The sequence below is a fragment of the Marmota flaviventris genome, chromosome 18, assembly GCF_047511675.1.
Source record: "Marmota flaviventris isolate mMarFla1 chromosome 18, mMarFla1.hap1, whole genome shotgun sequence".
Classification (NCBI taxonomy): Eukaryota; Metazoa; Chordata; class Mammalia; order Rodentia; family Sciuridae; genus Marmota; species Marmota flaviventris.
This window is the reverse complement of record NC_092515.1, coordinates 6166193-6188089: the sequence shown is the minus strand read 5'-3', so window position 1 is coordinate 6188089 and position 21897 is coordinate 6166193. Positions and strand designations below refer to the sequence as shown.

Sequence of the window (21897 nt, the reverse complement as noted above, 5' to 3'; positions counted from 1 at the left end):
TGTGAGAAGTGGGCGCCTTGGGTTTGGGTCTTATAGCCCGGGAGCATCTGGAGTGGTGTGTGCTGGGGTGGCTGAGCAGCAGCTGTGAAAGGCTGCAGTGAGAAGTGGGGATGTCCCAGCCCTGTGTTGACAGTCACAGGTGGGTCAGAATGAAAGGTGAGGGTGTTCACTGCTCGTGCCCCATATTTTTCCCACCAAGTGAGTACCAGCAGCTTCTGCTGATGTTCAGGTAACACCTGGCCCCTCTCCCTCCATACCCATCTCAGTCTGTGAGCTTAGCCTTTTGCCTCCTGAGCTTTGTTTTCCCCATTCAAATGAGGGTAGTATTCAGAGGCTGAGGCAGGAGGAGTATAAATTAAAAGGCCAACCTCGGCAACTTAGTAAGACCCTGTCTCAGTATAAAAAAGGGCTGTGGATGTAGCTCAGAGTTGAGGTTGCAGCTTGCCTGGCATGTGCGAGTCTCTGGGTGCCATCCATCATACTGAAAACCAAACCAAAACCAAAAAAGAAAAGAAAAAGAAAAACGAATCATTAACTGTTTGATTTTCCAAGAATCTTTTTAAAAAATGAGGTGTTGCAGGCAGAGCACTATTTCATCATAACACATATTTACTGCTGCACAGCAAAGGGGCTGAACGCATCTAGAGAACAGCAGGTAAACCTGGCACTGTGGCTCACACCTGTAATCCCCGTGGCTCTGGAAGCTGAGGCAGGAGGATTGCAGGTTCAAAGCCAGCCTTAGCTTAGTGAGACTGTATTGGGGGGGGGGCGAAAGAAGGGAGAGAGGTCACAGATTTGCAGTTCATTCATCTGAACTGTAAGGTGAAGATCTGACTGTGTCTGTTGAGGTGAACTTGAGGGACCCTTTTGAAAACTGAATGAGAACTCAGTTTCCTGGTTACTTACTGTAACTGTCCACCATTATGGGTCATTCTTTGAGAGGTACAGCCTGAGTGAGAGGACTGTATAGGCAAAGGCCTGGAGGCAGGGCACCGGGTGGGTAGCGATGGCATTAGAGTTCTCCCCCTCCCATGCCCCTGACTGAGCTGGTCAGGCTCCTCCCTCCAGGCCTTCACCCAGTAACCAGTCATCCCTCTACTCCAAGGGACACTGGGAACAAGAGCAATAGAGCAAGATCCTGGGGAGTGCACCCTGCCCTTAACTGCTTGGGACCCGAAATGATGCCAGTGACATCATGCTCCCACTGTGAGGTCTGTTCAGGTCATTCCTGAATAAACTCTAGGGGAGCTGGGGCAGGTGGGTTCCTTATGACCAGGATGAGAAGCTGGGTGGCAAACGGTACACTGGCTGGGGGGTGTTATTTTGGTTTTGGTGGTCATGGAGGTTGAACTTGGCCTCCACAAGGTAGGCAAGGACCTGACCACCGAGCTACCAGCCCAGCCCTGTGGAGGAGGTGTTCTAAGTCTGGTATATATTTAGGGAGGCCTAGAGGTCACAGAGATTTCCTTGGGAGCTCTGTGACTGGGGGCTATGTCACCATCCACCCAGCAGGTAGTTTTTTAGTTTCGGCTTGTTCCCTATCTAATCACAAATTCTGAGGAGAACATTAAAGGTAGAATATACAGAGCTTGTGGAGCATATATCAGCCAGACTTTTTTTTAAATCATACATCATTTGTAATTGCAAATGAAAATGAAAAAATAACCCAAGACAGAGATCCTCCAACTGCCATTTCTCAGTATAAAAATGTATTATTTGTCCGTGTGTCTTCATGTCTTTTGTCTGTCATAATTAACATTCTTCCTCTATGTACTCCCAGTTCATCCTTTTAGGAAACTCAGACGGGCAGCTGACTTTAAACTCATGCTGGGTAAAACAGGACCATTTGTAAAGACGTGCCTTTGTCGGGTCAGGCCTGGTGTTGTGCAGTAACGCCTTCTAGCTGCAGTGGCTGGAAATGGCAAGAGTGGATTTTCTCTCACGCTGCGCTAAGTGTCAGCTTGGTGCCAGGCTGAGTTCACGTGAATCAAGATGGGATTTTTGGTTGTTTTTGTTTTGATGTTTGTTTACCGAGCTGGGGATGGAACTAGGGCCTCATGCAGGCTAGGCAAGTGCTCTACTGCTGAGTTGCATCTTCAGCCCTTTCTAAAATTTTTCTTTTGAGACAGGGTCTCGATAAATTTCCCAGGCTGACCTTGAATTTGCTACCTTCCTGCCTCTCAGGTAGCCCTGAGGTGTACATATGTCATTTCTGCTCATATATTATCCTGCTCAACCACGGAGGTTCAATTTCTGGGCAAGTAGAGTACTAGAAATACATGGCAAGTAGCACTAATTACCATCTTAACACTTTACATGTTTTATTTTAATCAAGACCATTTGAACAGACATTCAGCTCCATTTAGAACAAAGACCTTTTCTTTCAGTATTGGTCTCCCAGTTAGCATACAGCATCATATTCTTGTATTTTACTATGCTTACAAACCACAATGAGTGATCTCCCTTTTAATTAAGTCTTTAAGTGACTTGAGAGCCTGAACACATTTATGAAGCAAACTAAGAGTGGATTCTTGCTAGGTTTTTATGAGCTTATCCATTAAATCACTTACAGTTGCTTTGCTTGCACTTAATTTGGCAGCATTTTTTCTTTCTAACAACTCATCTTCATTCTTTCCAATGTAACCTCGTTTGCATACAGAGAACTCTTACATTAATTTTTAAAATTTTTTTTAAACATTGATGAACTGTTATTTATTTTATATGTGGTGCTGATAATTGAACCCAGTGCCTCACACATGCTAGGCAATCGCTCTACCATTGAGCCACAACTCCAGCCCCACATTAACATTTGATAGTGGATTAAATTATTAACTTAAGAACAACTGGATAAACAGGTTTGGGAACAACTACCTTACAGGAAGTAGGTAATCCAGCAGATGGAAGCAGAACTGTTTAGTCACAATAGTGGCCCAACAGTCTGTGCCCAGGTTTTACAGGTGAAATCGAGAGTTTATTTCAGATTGGCGGACTGGGTAGGTGACATGATTTCAGAGAGCTTTACTGCAGTATTACTAATAGAATTCAGCCTACATTTTCATTTCACCTTTTGACATGAGTTTCCAGTTTGGTCACCCTGGAGTATATCCTGGTATAGCTCTCTCTATGTGTGTATAGTCCTGGGCATTCATCCCCACATGTGTCCTGAAGAGGTCTGAAGGAAAAGGAAGTGTTAATTAGAGAAGAGGAAGGATGAAGAAGAGATCCAGAGATGATCTAGAGGGCAGCAGGGGACATGGCTAGGAGTTTGGGTTAGTTAATTCTAAAGACACTGGGAAGCCACTGAAGGTTTTGGTGAGAGGTGTGAGTGTTAAAGTGACAAAAGTTAGGAGGTGTCATCCAGGTAAGAGATCCTAATGGCTTGGACCAATGAGAATGGGGAGAAGTGAAGATTTAGAAGCTCTTGTCTATTTTCTCTCCTCCTTGCTATGGAGTTATCTGTTCATATCTAACTTGCTGTCAAGGAGCACTGACTCACCTTTTGCCACAATCCAGTTCATATTCTGGATTCAAGCCATTCCTGTGAAGCCCTTAGGCAGGACACTTAGTGGGGCAGAGAACTGACCTGGCCCAGGGGTTCTCCCCATTCACCAGCCACTCCTATCTCCTTTGTTATTTGCTCCCAAGGCTCCAGGGTTGGAGTGACCAGTCTCAATCCATATACAACACACTTGTTCCTCATCCATTCAAACACTGAGGACCATTGGTTTCCCTAGCCAGACCCCTCCTGTCTACACTGTTTAGTCAACATCTCAAACAAAAGTGACATTTCCCTCCTCAGCTTCAATTAGTGGCACTAATTCCCTTCTTCACTTCAATTAGTGGCACTCCTGTGCAACCCAAAACCTTGTTCTCAACCTTCTCTCAATGCACAAATCCTTTGGGCTCCAGCTTGAAAATCAATTTTGAAACTGACCACCCCCACTGCAGCCATCTTGCCCTTGATGCATCCTGTCCATGCCTCTTGCCCAGATTATTGCTACAGCCTCTCAGTTCTTCTGTTTTCACTGTTATTTTCAAAACAACAGCCAGAGGGATCCTTTAAAAAAATATTAAAAGTTAAACCTTCCAAAAGTAATTCTTCAGTAGATAACACTTGCTAAGAGAAGAATAAACAGAATCTGCATTTCAGCCGTGTAGGCCACTTTATTTCCCCTACCATCTGTCTTCTCTCTTTAGAGCTAACTGTGGAAGCATGCTGTTTCTGTAGTCTTTTTTTTTTTTTTTTTTGATCCAGAATTGAACCCAGGGGTTGCTTAACCACTGAGTCACATCCCCAGCTCTTTTTTTTTTAATGTTTTATTTAGAGTCAGGGCCTCCCTGAATTACTTAAGGCCTTGTTAAGTTGTTGCTGAAGCTGGCTTTGAACTTGTGATATTCCTAACTCAGCCTCCCAATCTGCTGGGATTAAAGGTGCATGCCACTGCACCCAGCTTCTGTAGTCTTATAGTGTGATTATGTGCATTTTACGAATGATTTGTTTATAAAATTGTCCCCCTGGTCCCCAGCCCATTGAGCTGTGCATTTGCTCTAGTCAGCAAGCATTGCAACTTGTAATATTTGTTTTCCCCAATGGATGACAGGCTCATTGAGGGACCTGGTGTGATCTGATCATCGCAGTATACTCACCGCCCAGCATAGAACCAGCCAAGGTATTAATAATAGGATTTTTTTCTTCTTAAAAGGTAACTAGAGTTACTGTGCCAAGCACTGATCCTGACACTTTATTAAATTCACTTGATTCTCATAACCACTCTAAGGTTGGAATATTATCACACTAGAGGAAAAAAGACTGAAGGAAGAAATCGTACACAATGACTAGTAAGTGACTACGCACTTAATTTTAGTTGAGTGAATCAACGAATAGCGGAGAGACAGAAGCTTGAAGGCGATGCAGAGGGTGGAGCCTGGGCGCGTAGCTGTGACTGGAGGGGTTTCCAGGGGCCGATGGCCCCTCCCAAGTCCCCAAGGGGCTCGCTGGGAGTTGTGGTCCCCTACCCACCTAGCCACGTCACCCCTCCAAGCTTTAAGTCCTCCCCTCATGCGTGGTGCTACCCGCGCCCTCGGGCCTCTTGGTAGCGCCCCCAGGGCTGTAGGTGAGGTTCCCAGACTCCCAATAGGGAGCCGACTTGGTATCACCTAGTGTCATTCAGCCCCCCCCCACACACTTTGGTACGGTCTTTGGCTCCGCCACGCGCCCCCAGTCGTTTCTCGTACCTCGGAGCTCCTCCCCCGTGCTGGAGCGGCCCAAAGTATCTTCCCATTGCCATTCTTCTCACACACCTTCTCTTCCAAAGGTTCCCCCAGCCCTTCTTGGTACGGCCCGACCACGCCCCCTCGCGGACGCCGTTGGTACGCGCCGAGCTCCCCCGCTTGCCGCAGTGGTTTGGCCGCGGCGACCCCTCTGGTAGCGCGTCCCCCGCGCTTGGTACGGCTCAGCCCGTCTCCCCTGAAGCCGCGCGCCCGCGCCCCTCAGTCGGTGGATCCCGCAGCCCCCCGTGTGGCCCGTGGCAGCCGTCAGCCCGCTCGGCCCTCGTTCGCCATGGTCCGTCCGCGCCGCGCCCCGCATCGCTCTGGCGTTGGGGGCCCCCTCGGGGGTCGCGGTCGCCCCCCGCGGCCTCTCGTGGTGCGTGCGGTCCGCTCGCGCTCCTGGCCAGCCAGCCCTCGAGGCCCGCAGCCACCGAGGATCAGGGCCCGCTCGGCCCCTCCCATGGTGAGCCCCCCGCCCTTTTTCCAGAGCCTTCCACGACCCCGCCCCCGCCGGCCCCTCCCTCCGAGATCACGCCTTTGTCCGAGGTTTCCTCCTCTTTGGGCTCTCCCCAGTGGCCCGAAGGGTGGTCCCGCCTGGGGCAGTGGCCCCTGTGGAACCCCCTGTGGTACACGCCGGGCTCTCTCCTTTGTTACGCGTTTCTGCTGCGGTGGGGGTGGGGTACGGGGGCGGGGCGGGCTCAAATTACTGCTGACTCCGCGGCCCAATTTAAACGCGGGGTGGGGGGCGGGCGGATGCCGCCCGCGGTTGTTTTTCCTATTGGAAAGTTGGTCCCTCTTCGGGCAGGAAATCTGAAAATGCGTGAGGGGGCTGGGCGATGGCGGTCAGTAGGGGTGGGGGTAGCGTTTTGCACACGCGCACCCAGATGTTGCAGTCGGGGGCGTTCTCCCCTGTGCCCGAATGATGCCTGTGGCATGCGCACCTAGAATCTGCACCCACGCCCAGATATGGGATGCCTTTATGGATTGCAATGAATTCAGGACTTAAAGGTAAACATTCAACTTTGGAGGTATGTTAGGGTGCACATGCTTCATCAGACCCCAAACATACACAGACTTTTCAAAAACCTTAAAAATGCTTAGGGGCCGTAAAAGTGCACATCACGGCGTTTCACACGCAAACCATGCACACACTTGCCCAGATGTGAGGCTTCTACACTTGTACTCAGGCTCTCTTAGAAACACTCTGCCCAGAGGTTGCCCAGAGCTGAAGCAGCTTTACTCAAGCCTCAAACACTCTCCTGCGGGTCTGAAACATACTCCACTGCCTTCCTACTGCCTGAAGCATTCCCATCTAGTTGTTCAAATATGCTTCCTAAATCCTCAAACATGCATTGGAAGACTTTAAACTTCCCTCCAAATCCCCACAGAGCTACCCTGTGCAGTAAACAGCAAATCAGCACAATTTTGCACACACTTGCCTAGGTATGAGATTTCCTTTGGGGTTGCTTTCAGTCTAGACCCTAACTGTGTCCTTCTGCTTCCATATGCTCATCCTGAAGTTGCAGGTGTAGGTAGGGTTCAGGCAAACATCCTGGTGTTTACCCACTGTGTGTGACTCCAGATCCAAACATAACAGATTCTAAGTGCTCAGTCTTCTCTTCTAGACAAGCAGACCTTAACTGTTTGGATCATACATTGGGCTAGTTCAGGTATCCCAGGTAAGCACTCCATAATCCCTGGGTCTTATGTATCATAAATACACCCCCATCTCCCAGGACTCCTGCAACTGTGTTTTTCCTACCTTTGCTCAGGTGTTGAGCCTCCCAGGTGGGTACCTGTAAACATGGGCTTTCATCACCTCTTCTCTGTCCCGGACACACTCCGGCCTTGAACACATCAACGCTTTCTTACACTGGAACGTTCTCTATCTAGTTTTCTTCCTCCCCCCCCCCCCAATGTATATCCCTGGCCCTCTCTGGTTTTCTTCTTGATCTTGTATGTTTGCTCAAATCCCCGACTCACCTGTCCAGGTAGACTGTATGCTTGCTCATGTTTTTATTCGTCTTAAGACCTGTATAAAATAAGTATTTTCCTGCTTGTCATTATTCTGGGATAAAAAGATCTCTATATGCTTTATAAGGAATGTGGAAAATATCCATTAGTGACTAGGTAAGAAGAAAGGTAACAACTCTTATAATTTTGCTTGTACCTACTACTGAGATTTTCACACATTTCCTGCTTCCAACCTCTTTCTAAAGCTTTCTCTTGTTTGCTTTGATGTGTTTGATTTTAAAAAGACAGGTTAGAGAGGGCCCTGTCAGAAGAACTTGTGCTTTGGTTTGGTAGTATGGTGCTTTCTGGTGTTTTGCAAGCATTCTGGTGTGACTCCTCCAGGATTTGTCATACCCTCTTCTTAATGCCTTCCCCTTTTTCCTGAATAGCCTGTTCCTCCGTTTATTTCTTGGTACTGCCTCCCTGGGGTCAGCAAGAAAGGCCACCCTGTGCCTGGAAAGGTTGGCACAAGCTGGCAAGGGAGTTTGGATTTTCTCTTTAGGATTTTAGGATGATGGGTAGTCCTAGAAGTATTCTGAGTATTGGAGGGACAAGACCAGCCACTGTACAGGACAGGGCTGGTTATATATGTGGGGCCTGCCAGCAGGCCCTGCTGGGTATAGGAATCCTCCAGACAGCTGGCTTTTGAGTTAGGTCTGACAAATTGTTCAGGCTGCAGAGGATGAGTGGTGGCATATCCCCTAAAGGGACGGGATGACATTCCAGACTAAGCACACAGCTGGAGCAGAGACTGAAGGGGGAACAAGACCTATTCAGACCAGTGTCATGTGACCAGTGGGCTGTGGGGGCGGGGAGGACATGGGGTAACCTTGAGGGGTGTTGACTACTAGGGCAAGGGGCTTGGATGGGGCCCTGGGAGTGTCTAGCATGGAATTTGAACATTGGGATGTCTTTTCTGGAGTGTGTGTACACAGCCTGTCCTTAAAGGTCTCCTGGTCTGAGTTTCTTCACCCCTCTCTGCCACAGGAAGGTGCTCGGGTCTTCGGGGCTCTGGGTCCCATCGGGCCTTCCTCACCTGGCCTCTCCCTTGGGGGTCTGGCTGTAAGTGAACACCGTCTCAGCAATAAGCTGCTGGCCTGGAGCGGCGTCCTGGAATGGCAGGAGGTGAGCAAGTCTTTGTCAGGTTCACTGGAGTTTTTGTGGACTGGCTAGGCTTCCACCAGTCCCCATGGGTGGGGGCCAGCCTGGGCTTCTAGGCTGTGTCCTATGACCCCCATTCTCCTTGCTCCCACAGAAACGCAGACCCTACTCTGACTCTACTGCAAAGTTGAAACGGGCCCTGCCCTGCCAGGCCTACGTGAACCAGGGCGAGAACCTGTGAGTGCCTGGACAGGGGACTGGGTGGGCTCATGGCCAGAAGGCGCTCCCTGACCTGCTCCTTCCTGCAGGGAGACTGACCAGTGGCCACAGAAGTTGATCATGCAGCTGATCCCGCAGCAGCTGCTGGTGAGACTCCCCCCAGCCCACCCAGTCTACCCCACCCCCATACTCCATATCCTCGTGGTGACCCAGTTGTACCCTCGTTGCCTCCAGACCACATTGGGCCCCCTGTTTCGCAACTCCCAGCTGGCACAGTTCCACTTCACCAACAGAGACTGCGACTCCCTCAAGGGGCTTTGCCGCATCATGGGCAACGGCTTTGTGAGTCGGGCAGCAGGGTGGGCAGATGTGGCATGTGGTGAGTCGGGCAGATCTCTACCCATAGCCCAAAGCAGGGAGGGGCCTGGGGTAGTTGTTCCCTTGCATGTGTGTTGGTCTCTCTTTTTTTGTGGTATTGGGGATTGAATCCTGGAGTGCTTTACCACTGAGGTACATCCCCAGTCTTTTTTTTTTTTTTTTAATGTTTTTTTAGTTGCAGATGGAGACAGTACCTTTATATTATTTGTTTTTATTTTTATGTGGTGCCACGATTGAACCCAGTGCCTCATGCATGGTAGGCAAGCTCTCTACCACTGAGCCAAAACCCTGGCCCCATGCATCCCCAGTTTTGACACAGGCTCTCACTAAATTGCTAAGGGTCTCACTAAGTTGCTGAGGCTGGTCTTGCACTTGGGATCCTCCTGCCTCAGCCTCCTGAGTTGATGAGAGTACAGGCATGTGCCTTCCTGTCTGGCTGCTGTTTTCAGTCTCTTGAGGAATTCTTAGTAGGACCAGGAGAACAGTAACTCCCCCACTTGAGTCTGTCTCAGGCCCTGAGAGCTTGCATTGGGGTGGGAGTGAGTGGAGGGACCTAGGCTAGCCATGTTGGGACCCAGAAGATGCTGGTAAATGGGTGTGTTTGGGGAAAAGGAGCAAACTAGCACAGTGTGTGTGGGGCTTAGTCTCCTCTAAAATGGGGCTACCAGGGCTGGGGATGTGGCTCAGTGGTATAATGCTTGCCTAGCATGCGCAAGGCATGTACTCGTTCTTCTTGGACGAGTACAGGAGCATGAGCTTGGATGGGGCCCTGGGAGTGTCTAGCATGAGTGCAATCCTTAGCACTGCCCAAAAAAAAAAAAAAAAAAAAAAGTGTGCGAGGTAACTACTACCAGGAGCCCTTATTTCATGGGGTCTCTGGGAGGATAGAATGTTTGTGTACAGTGACTTGAGTGCTCAGTAAATGTGAGCTGGTGAGACTGCCAAAGGACTTGCGGTTTGGACATAAGGCAGGTCACGAAGTAAGCCCATTGGAGTTGTGGGCCAGAATGTCCCCTCTTTGGTCTTGGTTTTGGCAATGGCTTCTGGCCCCTTGCAAGTTGTCTAGCTGTGGAAGGTGGGCTCTGGGGGCAGGTGAGCATCATCTATTCATGATACCCAGAGGATTGGTTCTGGGCTCATCCCCCAGTCCCTGTTCCCCTTTTAATAGTTGGCTCCCTCCTATTCTGTACCACCATCTCCAGAAATGCCATGTGTGGCAAGACCCCTATGTCTAGGTTGTTCCCCTTTCCCTCAGGACCTAGACACATCAGGACTTGTGACTGGTGTGAGGTCTCCTAGCCAGCAGGTCCCCTTCACTTAGTTCTTGCTGAGGGAGGATGTGTTGGTCCCCAAGACCCAGTCTTCAGGGAAATGAAGTGTATAACCTGTAGTGTGACCTGGGATGGTCCCTTAGCAGGTGGTCACTCACTGAGCCCAGGATCAGGAGGTTAGGTTGCTGGTTGTGGTGGGGCAAACCTATAACCCCAGTGAGATAGGGAGGTTGTAAGTGAGGCCAGCCTCAGTGACTTAGTGAGACTCTATCCCCAAATAAAAAAGTAGTGTTTACTTAGCATGTGCAAAGCCCTGGGTGGAAGCCCCTAAGCCCCCACCTCCCCCAAAATAGAAGTAGTTGCACAGGTAGCCTTGTCCTCCTAATTGCCATCGACAAGGCACTAGAAGCTCACATACTGAGCATTCATGTAGTACTTAGAGTGTGTACTGCACTGTCATTAACTGTGTTACAATGGGGAAACTGAGGTTGCAAAACAAGAGGTGGCTTGCCTTAGCACACAGCAAGGAGGTAGCATGTCTGGGTTTGCACCCGCAGCCTGGCCTGTGTGTGTTCTTAACCACAGGCCAGTTGCTGTCATCAGGTGGGCTCAAGCCCTTCCTGGAAGCCATTCAGGTTTAGGCAGCAAATCTAGTTTCTGCAGAGATGGAGCCTCTCAGGATCTTCACACCACAGTGTGGGTCCAAGATGCCACCCCAGCCTGAGTCACTGCAGGGTAGGGGAGATGCTGAGACACAGCACATGTTCTTAGAAAGAAAGGCACACTGTAACTGCAAGCCCTGCAGGAAGACCATGGCCTGGACTCTGACGACTTGTGCTCCTCTCGGTCTCTGGGTAGTGTGGAGGGCGAGTGGCTTCTCAGCAGTGTCCGGGGTTCCTGACCTGCTGGCCTCTCCCCCAGGCGGGCTGCATGCTTTTTCCCCACATCTCCCCCTGCGAGGTGCGCGTGCTCATGCTCCTGTACTCGTCCAAGAAGAAGATCTTCATGGGCCTCATCCCCTATGACCAGAGCGGCTTCGTCAATGCCATACGGCAGGTCATCACTACTCGCAAACAGGTCAGGTGTGCCAGTCCAGTGCAGCCTGGCCCCTAGCTGGTGGACATGGGCAGAGCATGGTATGATAGCTGGAGCAAGGAGCATTAGGGGGAGCTCCAAGGAGTCAGTGGCTGATTTCCATCGAGGTTCAATGGGACAAATGGCTTGTCAGGCTTGGGTTGGAGGGACAATGGATGGTGGGTGCTGGCAGCAGAAGAGCCTCGGGAACAGGGAGGCAACATTAGGTCTGGCATACGTATCTCAGGGAAGGTGGTGTGAGGCTAAAAGGCTCTGGAGGGTGACATGTGTCCTGGTTCATGCCTGTCAATTACTGATAGTGCTACCATTTCTGAGAAGTGTACCAGGTTTTACAACAAATTATAGGTTCTGTGGGCTTCATAAACCAGGTGAGGGGATGAGACTCGTCTCTGGACCCTTGGGAGTCATAAGGAGGTATTCAGCAGTCAAGGGGCAAAGCCACCTGAGGTTTCCCTGGGGCTGTGATCAAGGCAGAGAAGGAGGTGGGAGGATAAACAGGGCAGGAAGAAGGCTCAGGAGCCCTAGGACAGTGGTCCAGGGAGCCTCCTCTATAGCAGAGCCTCTCCTGGTGCATGGCCCACCCTGCCTTTTTCCCCCACAGGTGGTGGGACCTGGTGGAGTCCACTCAGGCCCTGTCCAAATTGTCAACAACAAATTCCTGGCATGGAGTGGTGTTATGGAGTGGCAGGAGGTGAGTCCTGGCAGGCTGGGGACCTGGACCCAATGTATCTCACTGTCTCTGGGCTTCAGCAGCTGCTGGCATCTAGTGCCCCACCCCTGAGGCTCCTCTCTTCCTCTGTCCCCAAAGCCTAGGCCTGAGCCCAACAGTCGGTCCAAGAGGTGGTTGCCATCCCATGTCTACGTGAACCAAGGAGAGATCTTGTGAGTGTTAGATTTGGGAGCAGAGGCTACTTTCTAGCAAGACGTATTCCTGACCCCATCCTTGTGCCCACAGGAGGACTGAGCAGTGGCCGAGGAAGCTGTACATGCAGCTCATCCCACAGCAGCTGCTGGTGAGTTGGATGGCAAGTTGTGTACATATGTGACTTCAGGGCTGTGGGGGGCTTCCCTGAGGAGGTGGCTCTGAAGTTGTCAGCTGGAGCAGCGAGACCGGCTAAAGATGGAAGGAAGCAGTGGCAGAGGCCTTGGGCTGTGCAACCTGTCCAGCAGGTGGAGGAGGGGCGTGGAGACAGGGTTGATGTGGACTGCTGTGGCTTTAGTTGAGTGAGGTCCAGACTTGGTGCAGGCTGCCATGAGAGGCAGGGCAGAGGTGAGTAAGGAGTAGGAGGAGGGCAGGACTTTCAGGTTCCCAGCATTTGCAGAGGTGACATTTTTCTGAGCTGAAGGGCAGGTTGGTATAGCATTAACAGATTGCCATTGACTGGTGTGGGAAGTGGGTGACCCGAGGGAGGGGACCATGGAGTCAGTCCCTTGGTTTCCCCACAGACCACTTTGGTGCCACTGTTTCGGAACTCCCGCCTGGTGCAGTTTCACTTCACCAAGGACATGGAGACGCTGAAGAGCCTGTGCCGGATCATGGACAACGGCTTTGTGAGTGGGGCTTGCACAGGCAGAGGCCACCGAGCAACATGTTGCTTGGAGCCTCAGGGGGAGTCCAGCTGGGGTAGGAAGTGGTGGCGGCGGCTGCTCTTGGGTTTGGAGACAAGAGTGGATCAGTGTAACTTTCCACAGAGCCAGCCAGAATGGCTGTGCCCAAGAGTGGGAATGTGTCCTGCACAGGCACCTGTGCTGCTCCAGACAGATATCCTCATTCTCTCAGCTCTCCTGATTCTGCTGCACAGGCAGGCAGCTGGTATGGGTTCCAGACCTACCCCTCTAATGCCACGTCCTAGTTTACTTTGTCTCAGGACCTGGTGTCACTGCGCATCACTAAAGCACCTAGTCAGTATCCTAGGTCCCACCTGTGGTCTTCCTCACCCTTGCCCCCCGCAGGGTTTTCCAATGGGAAAACTGGAGCTCTGAGCTTATGGCCCTTGCTGGAGGGTGCCTCCCAGACAGGAGGTCGGTCTGCTTCCAGCCCAGGTCCTATGCACTTGGGATTGTCTTGTCTGTGGTTTTAGCTGAGTCTTTTCCTTTCTCTGGACCTATTTCCCCATCAGAGGTGAGGAAAGGTAGCCTTCTGTGCTTCTGAACTCTTAACCAAGGATGTCTCCTTCTGGGTACTTGCTGTGCCTGGATGACATCAGTCTATAAGAACCATTGTTATTTACCTCTCCATTAGTCTGTAATGAAGGATAGCCCTGAAATCTGGGAAATCTGTTAAGGCCCCATTTTCTCCTAGGCCCCTCCCCTCCAATGGCTCTGGTGGGCACAGGCACAATTTCCTCTGGGACCCTTACACCACAGTCCCCTGAGGCAGTGCCCAGGCCTGAGGCTGCTCAGTTCTTTCTGGTTTTGGTGAAACTTATATGAGTCCCCACCCCCACCTTGGTTTTATTTCTATAAGGTGGGAGGGGTGACTTCCTAGGTAGTACCCAATGAGCTCCATCAGGGACAGCCATATCAGTGTCCTAGGCCTGCCTGAGACAGGTGGTCCTGGACGCCTGATCACGGTGGGGGCTTTGGCGCCATCTGCGGCAGCTTTGCTTCATGTCCCCCAGCAGGAGGTGGGGTTCGCATGAGGTGGAGGCACTGTGCTTAGTGCCACTTGTCTGTCCTGATGGGCTCTTTGGAGCCCTCCTGTGCGGCAACCTCTTGGGCTTCAGCAGCACTTGTTTTGCACAAACTGCTGGGTCATTCCGCAGAAGCCTGTGGGTTCTGGTCCACTTGTTGCTCCTGGCCTTGGTCTCCTTGTCCTCCAGATGGGGCGGCAAGGCAGGGCAGCGGGCAGCACTGGGCTGGCAGTGTACTCAGTGGCACCACCTTGGGGCTAAGGGTAGTATGCGGGAAGAGTGTGAGGAACAACCACCTCTGACACGTCCCCTACCCTGCCAGGCTGGCTGCGTGCACTTTTCCTATAAAGCCTCATGTGAGATCCGCGTGCTCATGCTCCTGTACTCCTCGGAGAAGAAGATCTTCATTGGCCTCATCCCCCACGACCAGAGCAACTTCGTCAATGGTATCCGGCGTGTCATAGCCAACCAGCAGCAGGTCCTTCAGCGGAATCTGGAGCAGGAGCAGCAGCAGCGAGGGGTGAGGCCATCCCCAATACCTGCCTTCCACCCCCACCCTCCCTACTGCTGACTCTCCCCCTGACTTCCTCTGCAGATGGGGGGGTAGTGCCCCTCAACAAGACCAGGCCCTCCAGGAGTCACAGATGAGGCCCCTGCAGAGACTGGTGAGTGCTGATCCTATTCAGTGCAGATGGATCTCCTCAGACTTGCCTGGGGTGTTAGGAAGAAGCAGGGTGTCCCTGGCCTGGGGAAGACCAGAGAGAAAAAAAAACATTGTGGTCCCCAGTGTTCTGTGGCCACCTGGGAATACTAGCCCCACTAGCAGGGAATTGAGTCTGGGGCAGCAGCTTCAAGGCCTAGGCATGGTGATTGCTCTTCCCACAGTTCCTGGGGCTGCTGAGGTGCTGTGTCCAGCTCTTTCCACTATATCCCCTGCCCCCCCCAGGTCAGATGCTTCTGTGCTGGGGCCCCTGGGACTACAACTGCCCAGCAACACAGAGGACAGCGTCCTGAGGTCTCAAAGGACAGTCCCCATCCCTTTGCATTTCCCTAATAAAGTCTTTTAAGAATCTACTTGTCAGCTCAGCTCACTGCCCGAGTGCTGGGCAGCTCTCCTGCTCCGTGTGATGCCGTGGCAGGGTCAGACAACAAGGCAGGAGACTGACCCCTGTCCTAGCAGCAGTCCTCACCTGAGTGTTTTTATGTCCCCAGGGCTGGCTCAGCATTTGAGCTGTTGATGGTGTTCGCTAGGAAGTATGTGTACTTAGCAGGTTACAAGGGAAAAGCTGTGTCTACTGATCAGGAGTTGCTCTTTGAGATCCTCGTTACCCAGTGTGGGAAGGAAAGTGGGGCTCAGTGTGGAGCCCCCAAGTTACCTGACATGGGATCTTCCCCAGCTGTAATAAGTGGGTAAGGGTGTTTGGTGGCCTCACCTCCTGGGGCCTTTGTGTCAGAAGCATGAAGCCGTGTGTTGGTTCTCTGTTTCCAGTACCTGGTGCCAGGGCCTCGCAGGTAGTGCTCATGGTTTCTTTCCCCTGGACTTACCTGTAAGAAAGCATAGGTCAGGGGCGTTTTTGCCTCCTGTAGCTGGAGGGGGGAATCCATAGGCAGGCCCAAGACCCACATCCCCTGCATTCAAGTCCAATGCAATAGAACCTGAGCCCTGGACATTTTGTCCTCATGCAGTACTGGGAGTTGAATGCAGGGCCTCACACATGATTAGGCAAGCTTGCAATCACTGTGCCCTCATGGGCCATCTTGAGCCAAGCTCTGGCTAGCTTATAGGGGCCCATTCAATGTCCTACATTCCCATGTCTCATCTCAGTCTCTTGTTTGACCTGCTCATGACAACCTCCTAGTGACACCTTTCCACAGCCCAAGGTGGGTGGAGTGGTTTGGTGTAGAACATGAGATGTGCAGAGGACCAGCCTGAGCCAGTCCAGGTCCCTCCTTTTCTGTTAACCTGAAAATGTAGAAAAGTGCGCGCGCGCGTGCGTGTGTGTGTGTGTGGGGGGGGGGGGGCGTGGGGTTGGCCCAGGCCTGGTGACGCACCTCCAAGACGACCACCCTTCCTCCCAGCAAAATGCTGGCCAAGCTTGGAGAAAAATAGCATTTATTGCCAGGTCAGGGAGGGGAGCATGGGGCTGGGCAACTCAGCCCTCAGAGAACTGCCGGTAGAGTCGCTCTAGTTGCGGCTCTAGCTGCAGCTGGAATGGGATCTCCAGGATTGCAGAGAAGCCTTCCGCCACCGTAGGAGCTTCAAACTGTTTCCTGGTGGCAGAGAAGGTGGTAAGGAGAGGCCAGGCCCTACCAGCCCACAGCCTACTAACTAGAGGTACCTGTAGCCGAATATGACGACATCTGACACTGGTGTGTGAGAGGAGCCAGTCATCTCCCGGAACTGTTAGGGGATGGTTCAGAGTGAGGCCATCAGGGGGACAGAGGGGCAGGGCAGGGCAGGAGGGAGGGGGAGGGCAGGGGCTCACCCGGTTGTTGTGGCGAGCCTGCTCCAATGTGGCAGTGAAGAGGAAACAACGGCAGGGAACACCTGCATCCCTGGCACACTGGACATACCTGTTGAGGCCAGGAAAGCGCTGTCACCAGGCCCTTGCCAGCCCTACTAGAGACCTCCCATGGGGCCAAGTACCTGGCCCTGGTCGGGATGTCTGGATTTGTGTTGTCGATCACCACGCGTTTCCTCTGCTTCAGAGCTGCCTCACAGGTGCTCACACAGCGCTGCCAGGAGCCTATCGTATCCTGGGGACAGAGGAGAGCAGGTCACAAGCAGGAATTGCCCAATAGGGAATAGAAGATGAAGGGGTGTCCTGGTGGGGGCAGGGCAACAAATCAGAACTGCAGGAGGGAGGCAGGGGTGCTGGGCGGCAGCCCTGAAGGCCCGGTTGGGGCAGCCAGGGAATGAACCAGTGGGATGGGGCGCGGCAGCCTCTTACCCTGTTCACGTGGACGTACCCAGCTGACACGAGATGTTTCTTGAGGAAGGTGGACTTCCCAGCTGAGAGGCACAAAATCACTATCAGTGGATACCCAGGACCCAGAAGGACACTTACAGCACCCAGAGATGGGGATCAGGATATCTCACCCCCAGGGAATCCCACGGCGACAACCACCTCTGGGTCAGAGCTCAGGAGGGAGCTGGACTCTGGGAGGCAGAGAGGCCCTGAGCAGGAGACAGTCCTCTAGGAGGGGTGGAACAAGAAGTTGAGACCCTCATTCCCCTGCTTGTTCCCTGCCTTCCACCCCTCGGGCCTCACCGGGTCAAATGCTGGGAGGACAAAGGCTGCTGTGGGCTGCTTAAGGAAGAACTCCTCCGGGGTGGCGAAGGGCAGGCCAAGGTTGAGCGCAAACTGGGGCAAAGGCAGAGGTGAGGCAGAGGTAGAGGGCGGGGTGCGGGGCTCACCATTGGTGACCGATCCCCAATCGGTCACCTGCTCACCAATCGGTCAGCGCAGGAAAAGTCTTTCTTCTTACGGCCAGGGGCCCAGTTGGCTGGGCGGCCTGCTGCATCTGGAACGCACGAGGATACCCTTCACTGCCAGCAGGTTTGGAGAGAAGGGTCTTGGCCCACCCGCAGCAGCCCCAAGCCCTTACCTCCCACGAAGATGCTGTCCCCCATAGAGATGGGCACGCCCTCGTTGGCCTGGAGAGACAAATAGAACCTACTGCTAACAACTGTCCCTCTGCAGTAAAGGGCTCCCTGGGGCAGCTCTTCTTGGTCTGTGCCCTGCATCAGGCCAGATCTCAAACCTCTCAAGTCCTCACCATTGCAGCGCTTCTCACGCTTCACTGCCTAGACTCAGGCCAGAGCGGATAGGCTTCCAGGCTCCCATCCCCACTTAGACCCTACACGTGTTCCTACTCTGCTCCCGTGGCCCCAAGGCGAGGCCCCACCCTCTCACTCACCTGGGTCCACCAGGTGGGCATCCGCACTGGTGAACACGCAAGGCTCGGGGCCTTCACACCAGCTGTCACTCTGGCCAGGACCACTTCTGCAGATATCCATGTGGCTTCTTCCCTCACCTCCCTTAGACTTTTACTCAAATGTCACCTTCTTAGAGACGTCCCCCTGGCTACCGTAGGAAAATCACACCCTACTTCCTATTTTATACTCATGTGTGCATTTATAGCTGGCTGCCATCAGCGGTCTACGAGTACTGCTAGAGCAGGCATGCCACTATTATTTACCAGGATTTTCAGCTCAGAACAAACCATTGGTTGAATGAATTAACAATCTCAACCACTGATTTTTTTTTTTTTTTTGGTGGTACTAGGGATGGAACCCAGTGACTCAGACATGCTAGGCAGGTGCTCTACAGCTGAGCCACATCCTCAGCCCTATTTTGTATTTTATTTAGAGACAGGGTCTCACTGAGTTGCTTAGTGCTTCACCTTTGCTGAGGCCAGCTTTGAACTCATGATCAGTGAGTTTGATCAGCTGCCTTTGAACTCAGCCTCAGCCTCCTGAGCCGCTGGGATTTCATTCATGCGACACTGTGCCCGGCTTATTTTATAGTTTGAGACAGGGTCTCCTTAAGTTGCCCAGGCTGACTCAAACTTACCCTCCTGTCTCTGCTCCTGATGCAACCTCTGACTTCAGCTTAATGGTACTGACCTCATATACCAGCACCTAGGACCTGACAGCTAAACCACATGACAAGGACTAAGGGAGGAGAGAAAGAACAAGCCCTAAGAAACAGGGGCTAGAGCAAGAGGAAGAGGAGGTACAGCTCACCTGCTCCTGCAGATGGTCCCACATGCCAGTCACCGGCTTCCGATACAGGCCTGCATGTGTAGCCACCAGCACCTGAAGTGGGGCAGGGGTCACACACCATCCTCAGCTCTTCCAAGCCCCAAAGAGCTGGGTACCAAGCCCCAGAGAGCTGCCCATGCTCTGGGATATACAGCTCATGACAACTGCTCATGGCTTGACCCCAGCAGAGGCCTCTGTCCCATACATCCCAGGGACTCTCTCTGGGTTTGTCTCCCACCCAAGGGTCTTTGTTACCCTACCCTGGCCCTAGCCTCCATTCTAGTCATACCTGAAAGGGAACCCCCAGCTTCTCTACCACAGCCTCCACCTTGGCCTTGAACTCCTCTGCTGGCAGTTTCCCTCGTCCAATGCCCATCTGGTTGGTGAAGATCACCAGCTAGGGAGCAGACAATGTCACCAGGGCCTCCTCATCAGAGACCCTGTCGCGCTTGCTCACATAGGCACAGACCTTGTAGCCTTCTGCTTCCAACTCCTTCAGCTTGCGTGGAATCTCTAGGTACAAGACCCTAGAATGGGTCGGAAGTGGACAAGTGACCTGGGGCCTGGAGGGGTCAACCAGCTCCACTCACTCCCTTCCCTTGCCCCTCCTCACCTCCAGTCACTGGGGCCAGTGGGAAACACCTTCCCAGAGCGGGTGGTGATGAGGGTCCCATCCAAATCAAAGGCAGCTACCTGGTGTCACCAAGAACAGAGGAGGGGCAGCATTGAGACACCTGTCTCTTCACTCACAGGATGAGTCACAATAACACTTTGATTCAGGGAGATGGTTTTCTGTAGATATGACCCAACAGGGATGAGGCACAGACACATCACCTGAAATCCTACTGTCCTGTCACTCCTGTGTCCACCCCACCTCTGCATTTCTAGTATTAAAATGAGGATTAGTTTCTTACCCGATCTCCTCCCCTGGGCTTTTACACCTTGGAGATTAATAACTACAGGGGAAATAAAACCAGAGCAAAGCTTTTTTGGGGTGCCCACTGCCTGTCAGGGACCAAGGCCACATACTTTTTGGGAAGTCATCATTTCAGAGGTGAGATGTAGACTCAGCATGGCCTTGACCACATCTAAGTGCAGTCTGAAGAGCCCCTGCTGACCTGTTCCTGGTCATCCTGCTGATTCCTGGGTGGCTACCAAGGGGCAGCAGGGACCAACCCACACTTCCCCCAAGGCTAAGAGGCTGACAGCCTTGCCTAGGATCACATTTGAAGTTCAGACTGAATGCCCAGCCTAGGGCAGAACCTCCAGCAGCCTCACCTTGCCCCGAGGCTTCACCCCAGGTGCTGTGAACACTAGCAGCTTCTCCAAGCTCTCCCAGCCAGGGGATGACTTCCTTAAGCGCTTTTTCTGCTGCTTAGCATCCTTCTCCTGCTCTTCATCTGAAGCTACTGGAGAGGTGCCAGGCGGAGTATCTGGCTGGGATCCTGATGTATGGGTCTCTTTCCAGCGCAGGGTCAGTGGGTGGAGGCCATTGACCAAATAGAGTGTGTCCCCCACCCCCAGAGAGCCCTCCAACCCTGGTTTCAACTGCTGGGTTCCAGCAGTTGAAGGGTTAACGCCCAGCTGCAGAGAAAGAGGGAGGGGCTGGGACCAGCTCCACCCACTGTGAGAACCTCCCCCCTGCCCCCTCCCAATACCACAGGGTGATTTAGTCCACCTACCAATCAGACCCTTATAGGCTTCCAGTCTTGCCCAGTTGAAAGGGGACAGATGGATACCCAAATAAAGCCGACAACTCTTTTTCACCAGCACACCCCCTTCTTCTGGCCAGTTTTCTAATGGGTCTATCCCCTGCCAGTTTGCAATTCCCCTCCAGACCCTACCCCCAGACACTGCTGCCCCTTGCTGAAGCACTGGTACCTGTTTCACAGCCACTGTCCGGGTCTCAGGGTCTGCAACCAGCTCCACTAGGGGATGAGGGGGTGGGGTCAGGATCACATCCTTGTGTGAAGGGCCCCCTCATACTGGGGAGCGGTGGCCAGTTTCAGGCCACAGAATGGAGCTACAGCATCCATTCCGGAGAGAGTAAGAGACAGTTTATTTCTCAATGGGATTGGATCCCACTGCGAGAGTCCCTAGGACTGCGCGTGGCATGGTCCTTGCCTATGAACAGGGCAGATACTTTCATATAAATAATAATAAGCGAGGCTTGACGCAGGCCCTGGGCTTGCCCTGTTACCGTCCACGTCCACCCGGCTTTTACTTTTCTCTGTAGGATCACCTCTCTTCACAAAGGTGGTGGCCAGTTTTAAACCTTCAAATGGCCCGAGAGCAGCCTCCTGTGCCCACTGACAATTCTCCCGGGGTTGGCACCACACCCTCTTCCCCAAGGTCAGGTACAACCTCTCCTTCTGCGCTCCCCAGAAGGCACCAATCGACCCCTGGGCTGGACGCACCACGCAACTGTGCCTAGTAGCCGAGCGTCCCTCGGTGCATCATTCTTTAGGATCTCATTCCCGCCTCTAGAGCAGGCCACACCCCTTCCCGCTCAAGCCCGTCCCCACCTTGGTTTCTGGAGCACTTCCGGTCCGTAACACGGGTGAGGGGACCCCGGCCCAGGACCAGAGCCTGCCGGTTTGAAGGCAGGAAGATGGGAGGAGCTCCCCCAGCGGGGCTCTCCAGCCACAGGCGGCCCTGGACCTCCTCCTCAGCCATCCTGCTGCCGGCCTAAGGGAAAGTAGGTTCGGGGGTCTGAGCGACAGGTCGACCTCGTGAACTACAGGAAGCCCCGCCTCCACCTTCCGGCACCAAGGTTCCCCTGCCTCGGTTACCGGCTCCGGAAATCCCACCCCCTCGCTGTCGCTTCCCAGGCGACAACGCCGGCCCCAATCCCCAGTGAGTGAAGTTCCCACCTCTCCCGGCAAAGGCCGAGAGCGTCGCGCGTACACCCCCAACTCTCACGCGTGCTCGCCGCTCCGACCAGGAAGGCTCTGCGAGAGGTTCTGTCGGCTACCCAGAGGGCGGCTTCCGGCGAACGGAAATGACTGTCCTAGCCCCGCCCCCTCCAGTGCTTTGGGTCCTTCTGCCGCTCTGCCCTTCTTCCCTCTTGCGGCATCGCGCGCCTCAGGCCGTTAGGCGGAGTGGATCCTCCATCCATAGATTTTTTTTCCCCTTTACACGTTATCCTCTT

At 52.9% G+C, this 21897-nt stretch overlaps 2 protein-coding genes across 5 annotated transcripts; one reads left to right on the top strand and one right to left on the bottom strand.

The window, feature by feature from the left end:
* The first annotated feature begins 5331 nt into the window (after positions 1 to 5331).
* On the top strand, positions 5332 to 15052 carry Ptov1 (PTOV1 extended AT-hook containing adaptor protein). Of its 2 annotated transcripts, none has more exons than XM_027920476.3 (13): positions 5332 to 5731; positions 8269 to 8406; positions 8537 to 8619; positions 8691 to 8748; positions 8836 to 8943; positions 11172 to 11327; positions 11947 to 12036; positions 12154 to 12227; positions 12301 to 12358; positions 12792 to 12896; positions 14301 to 14498; positions 14574 to 14643; positions 14925 to 15052. In XM_027920476.3, exons 1-12 carry the CDS (start codon positions 5561 to 5563, stop codon positions 14583 to 14585), a joined length of 1251 nt encoding a protein of 416 aa, XP_027776277.1. In that variant the 5' UTR covers positions 5332 to 5560; the 3' UTR covers positions 14586 to 14643; positions 14925 to 15052. The 2 variants fall into 2 exon arrangements, with proteins under 2 accessions (XP_027776277.1, XP_027776278.1); XM_027920477.3 differs by having other exon boundaries at positions 14864 to 15052.
* Positions 10523 to 21730, bottom strand: Pnkp (polynucleotide kinase 3'-phosphatase). Of its 3 annotated transcripts, XR_003580455.2 has the most exons (18): positions 21620 to 21730; positions 21272 to 21434; positions 20628 to 20674; positions 20025 to 20330; positions 19360 to 19439; positions 19216 to 19273; positions 19036 to 19143; positions 18729 to 18800; positions 17588 to 17636; positions 17433 to 17503; positions 17251 to 17343; positions 17079 to 17175; positions 16930 to 16991; positions 16626 to 16735; positions 16465 to 16552; positions 16318 to 16379; positions 15412 to 15523; positions 10523 to 14723 (listed from the first exon to the last, which is right to left on the bottom strand). XR_003580455.2 is itself a non-coding variant. In XM_027920472.2 (17 exons), the coding sequence occupies exons 2-17, from the start codon at positions 21420 to 21422 to the stop codon at positions 16132 to 16134; spliced, it is 1572 nt and encodes a 523-aa protein (XP_027776273.2). In that variant the 5' UTR covers positions 21423 to 21434; positions 21620 to 21729; the 3' UTR covers positions 16075 to 16131. The 3 variants fall into 3 exon arrangements, 2 of the variants coding, with proteins under 2 accessions (XP_027776273.2, XP_027776274.2); XM_027920472.2 differs by lacking the exons at positions 10523 to 14723; positions 15412 to 15523 and adding an exon at positions 16075 to 16249 and having other exon boundaries at positions 21620 to 21729; XM_027920473.2 differs by lacking the exons at positions 10523 to 14723; positions 15412 to 15523 and adding an exon at positions 16075 to 16249 and having other exon boundaries at positions 21669 to 21729.
* Between the last annotated feature and the right edge of the window lie 167 nt (positions 21731 to 21897).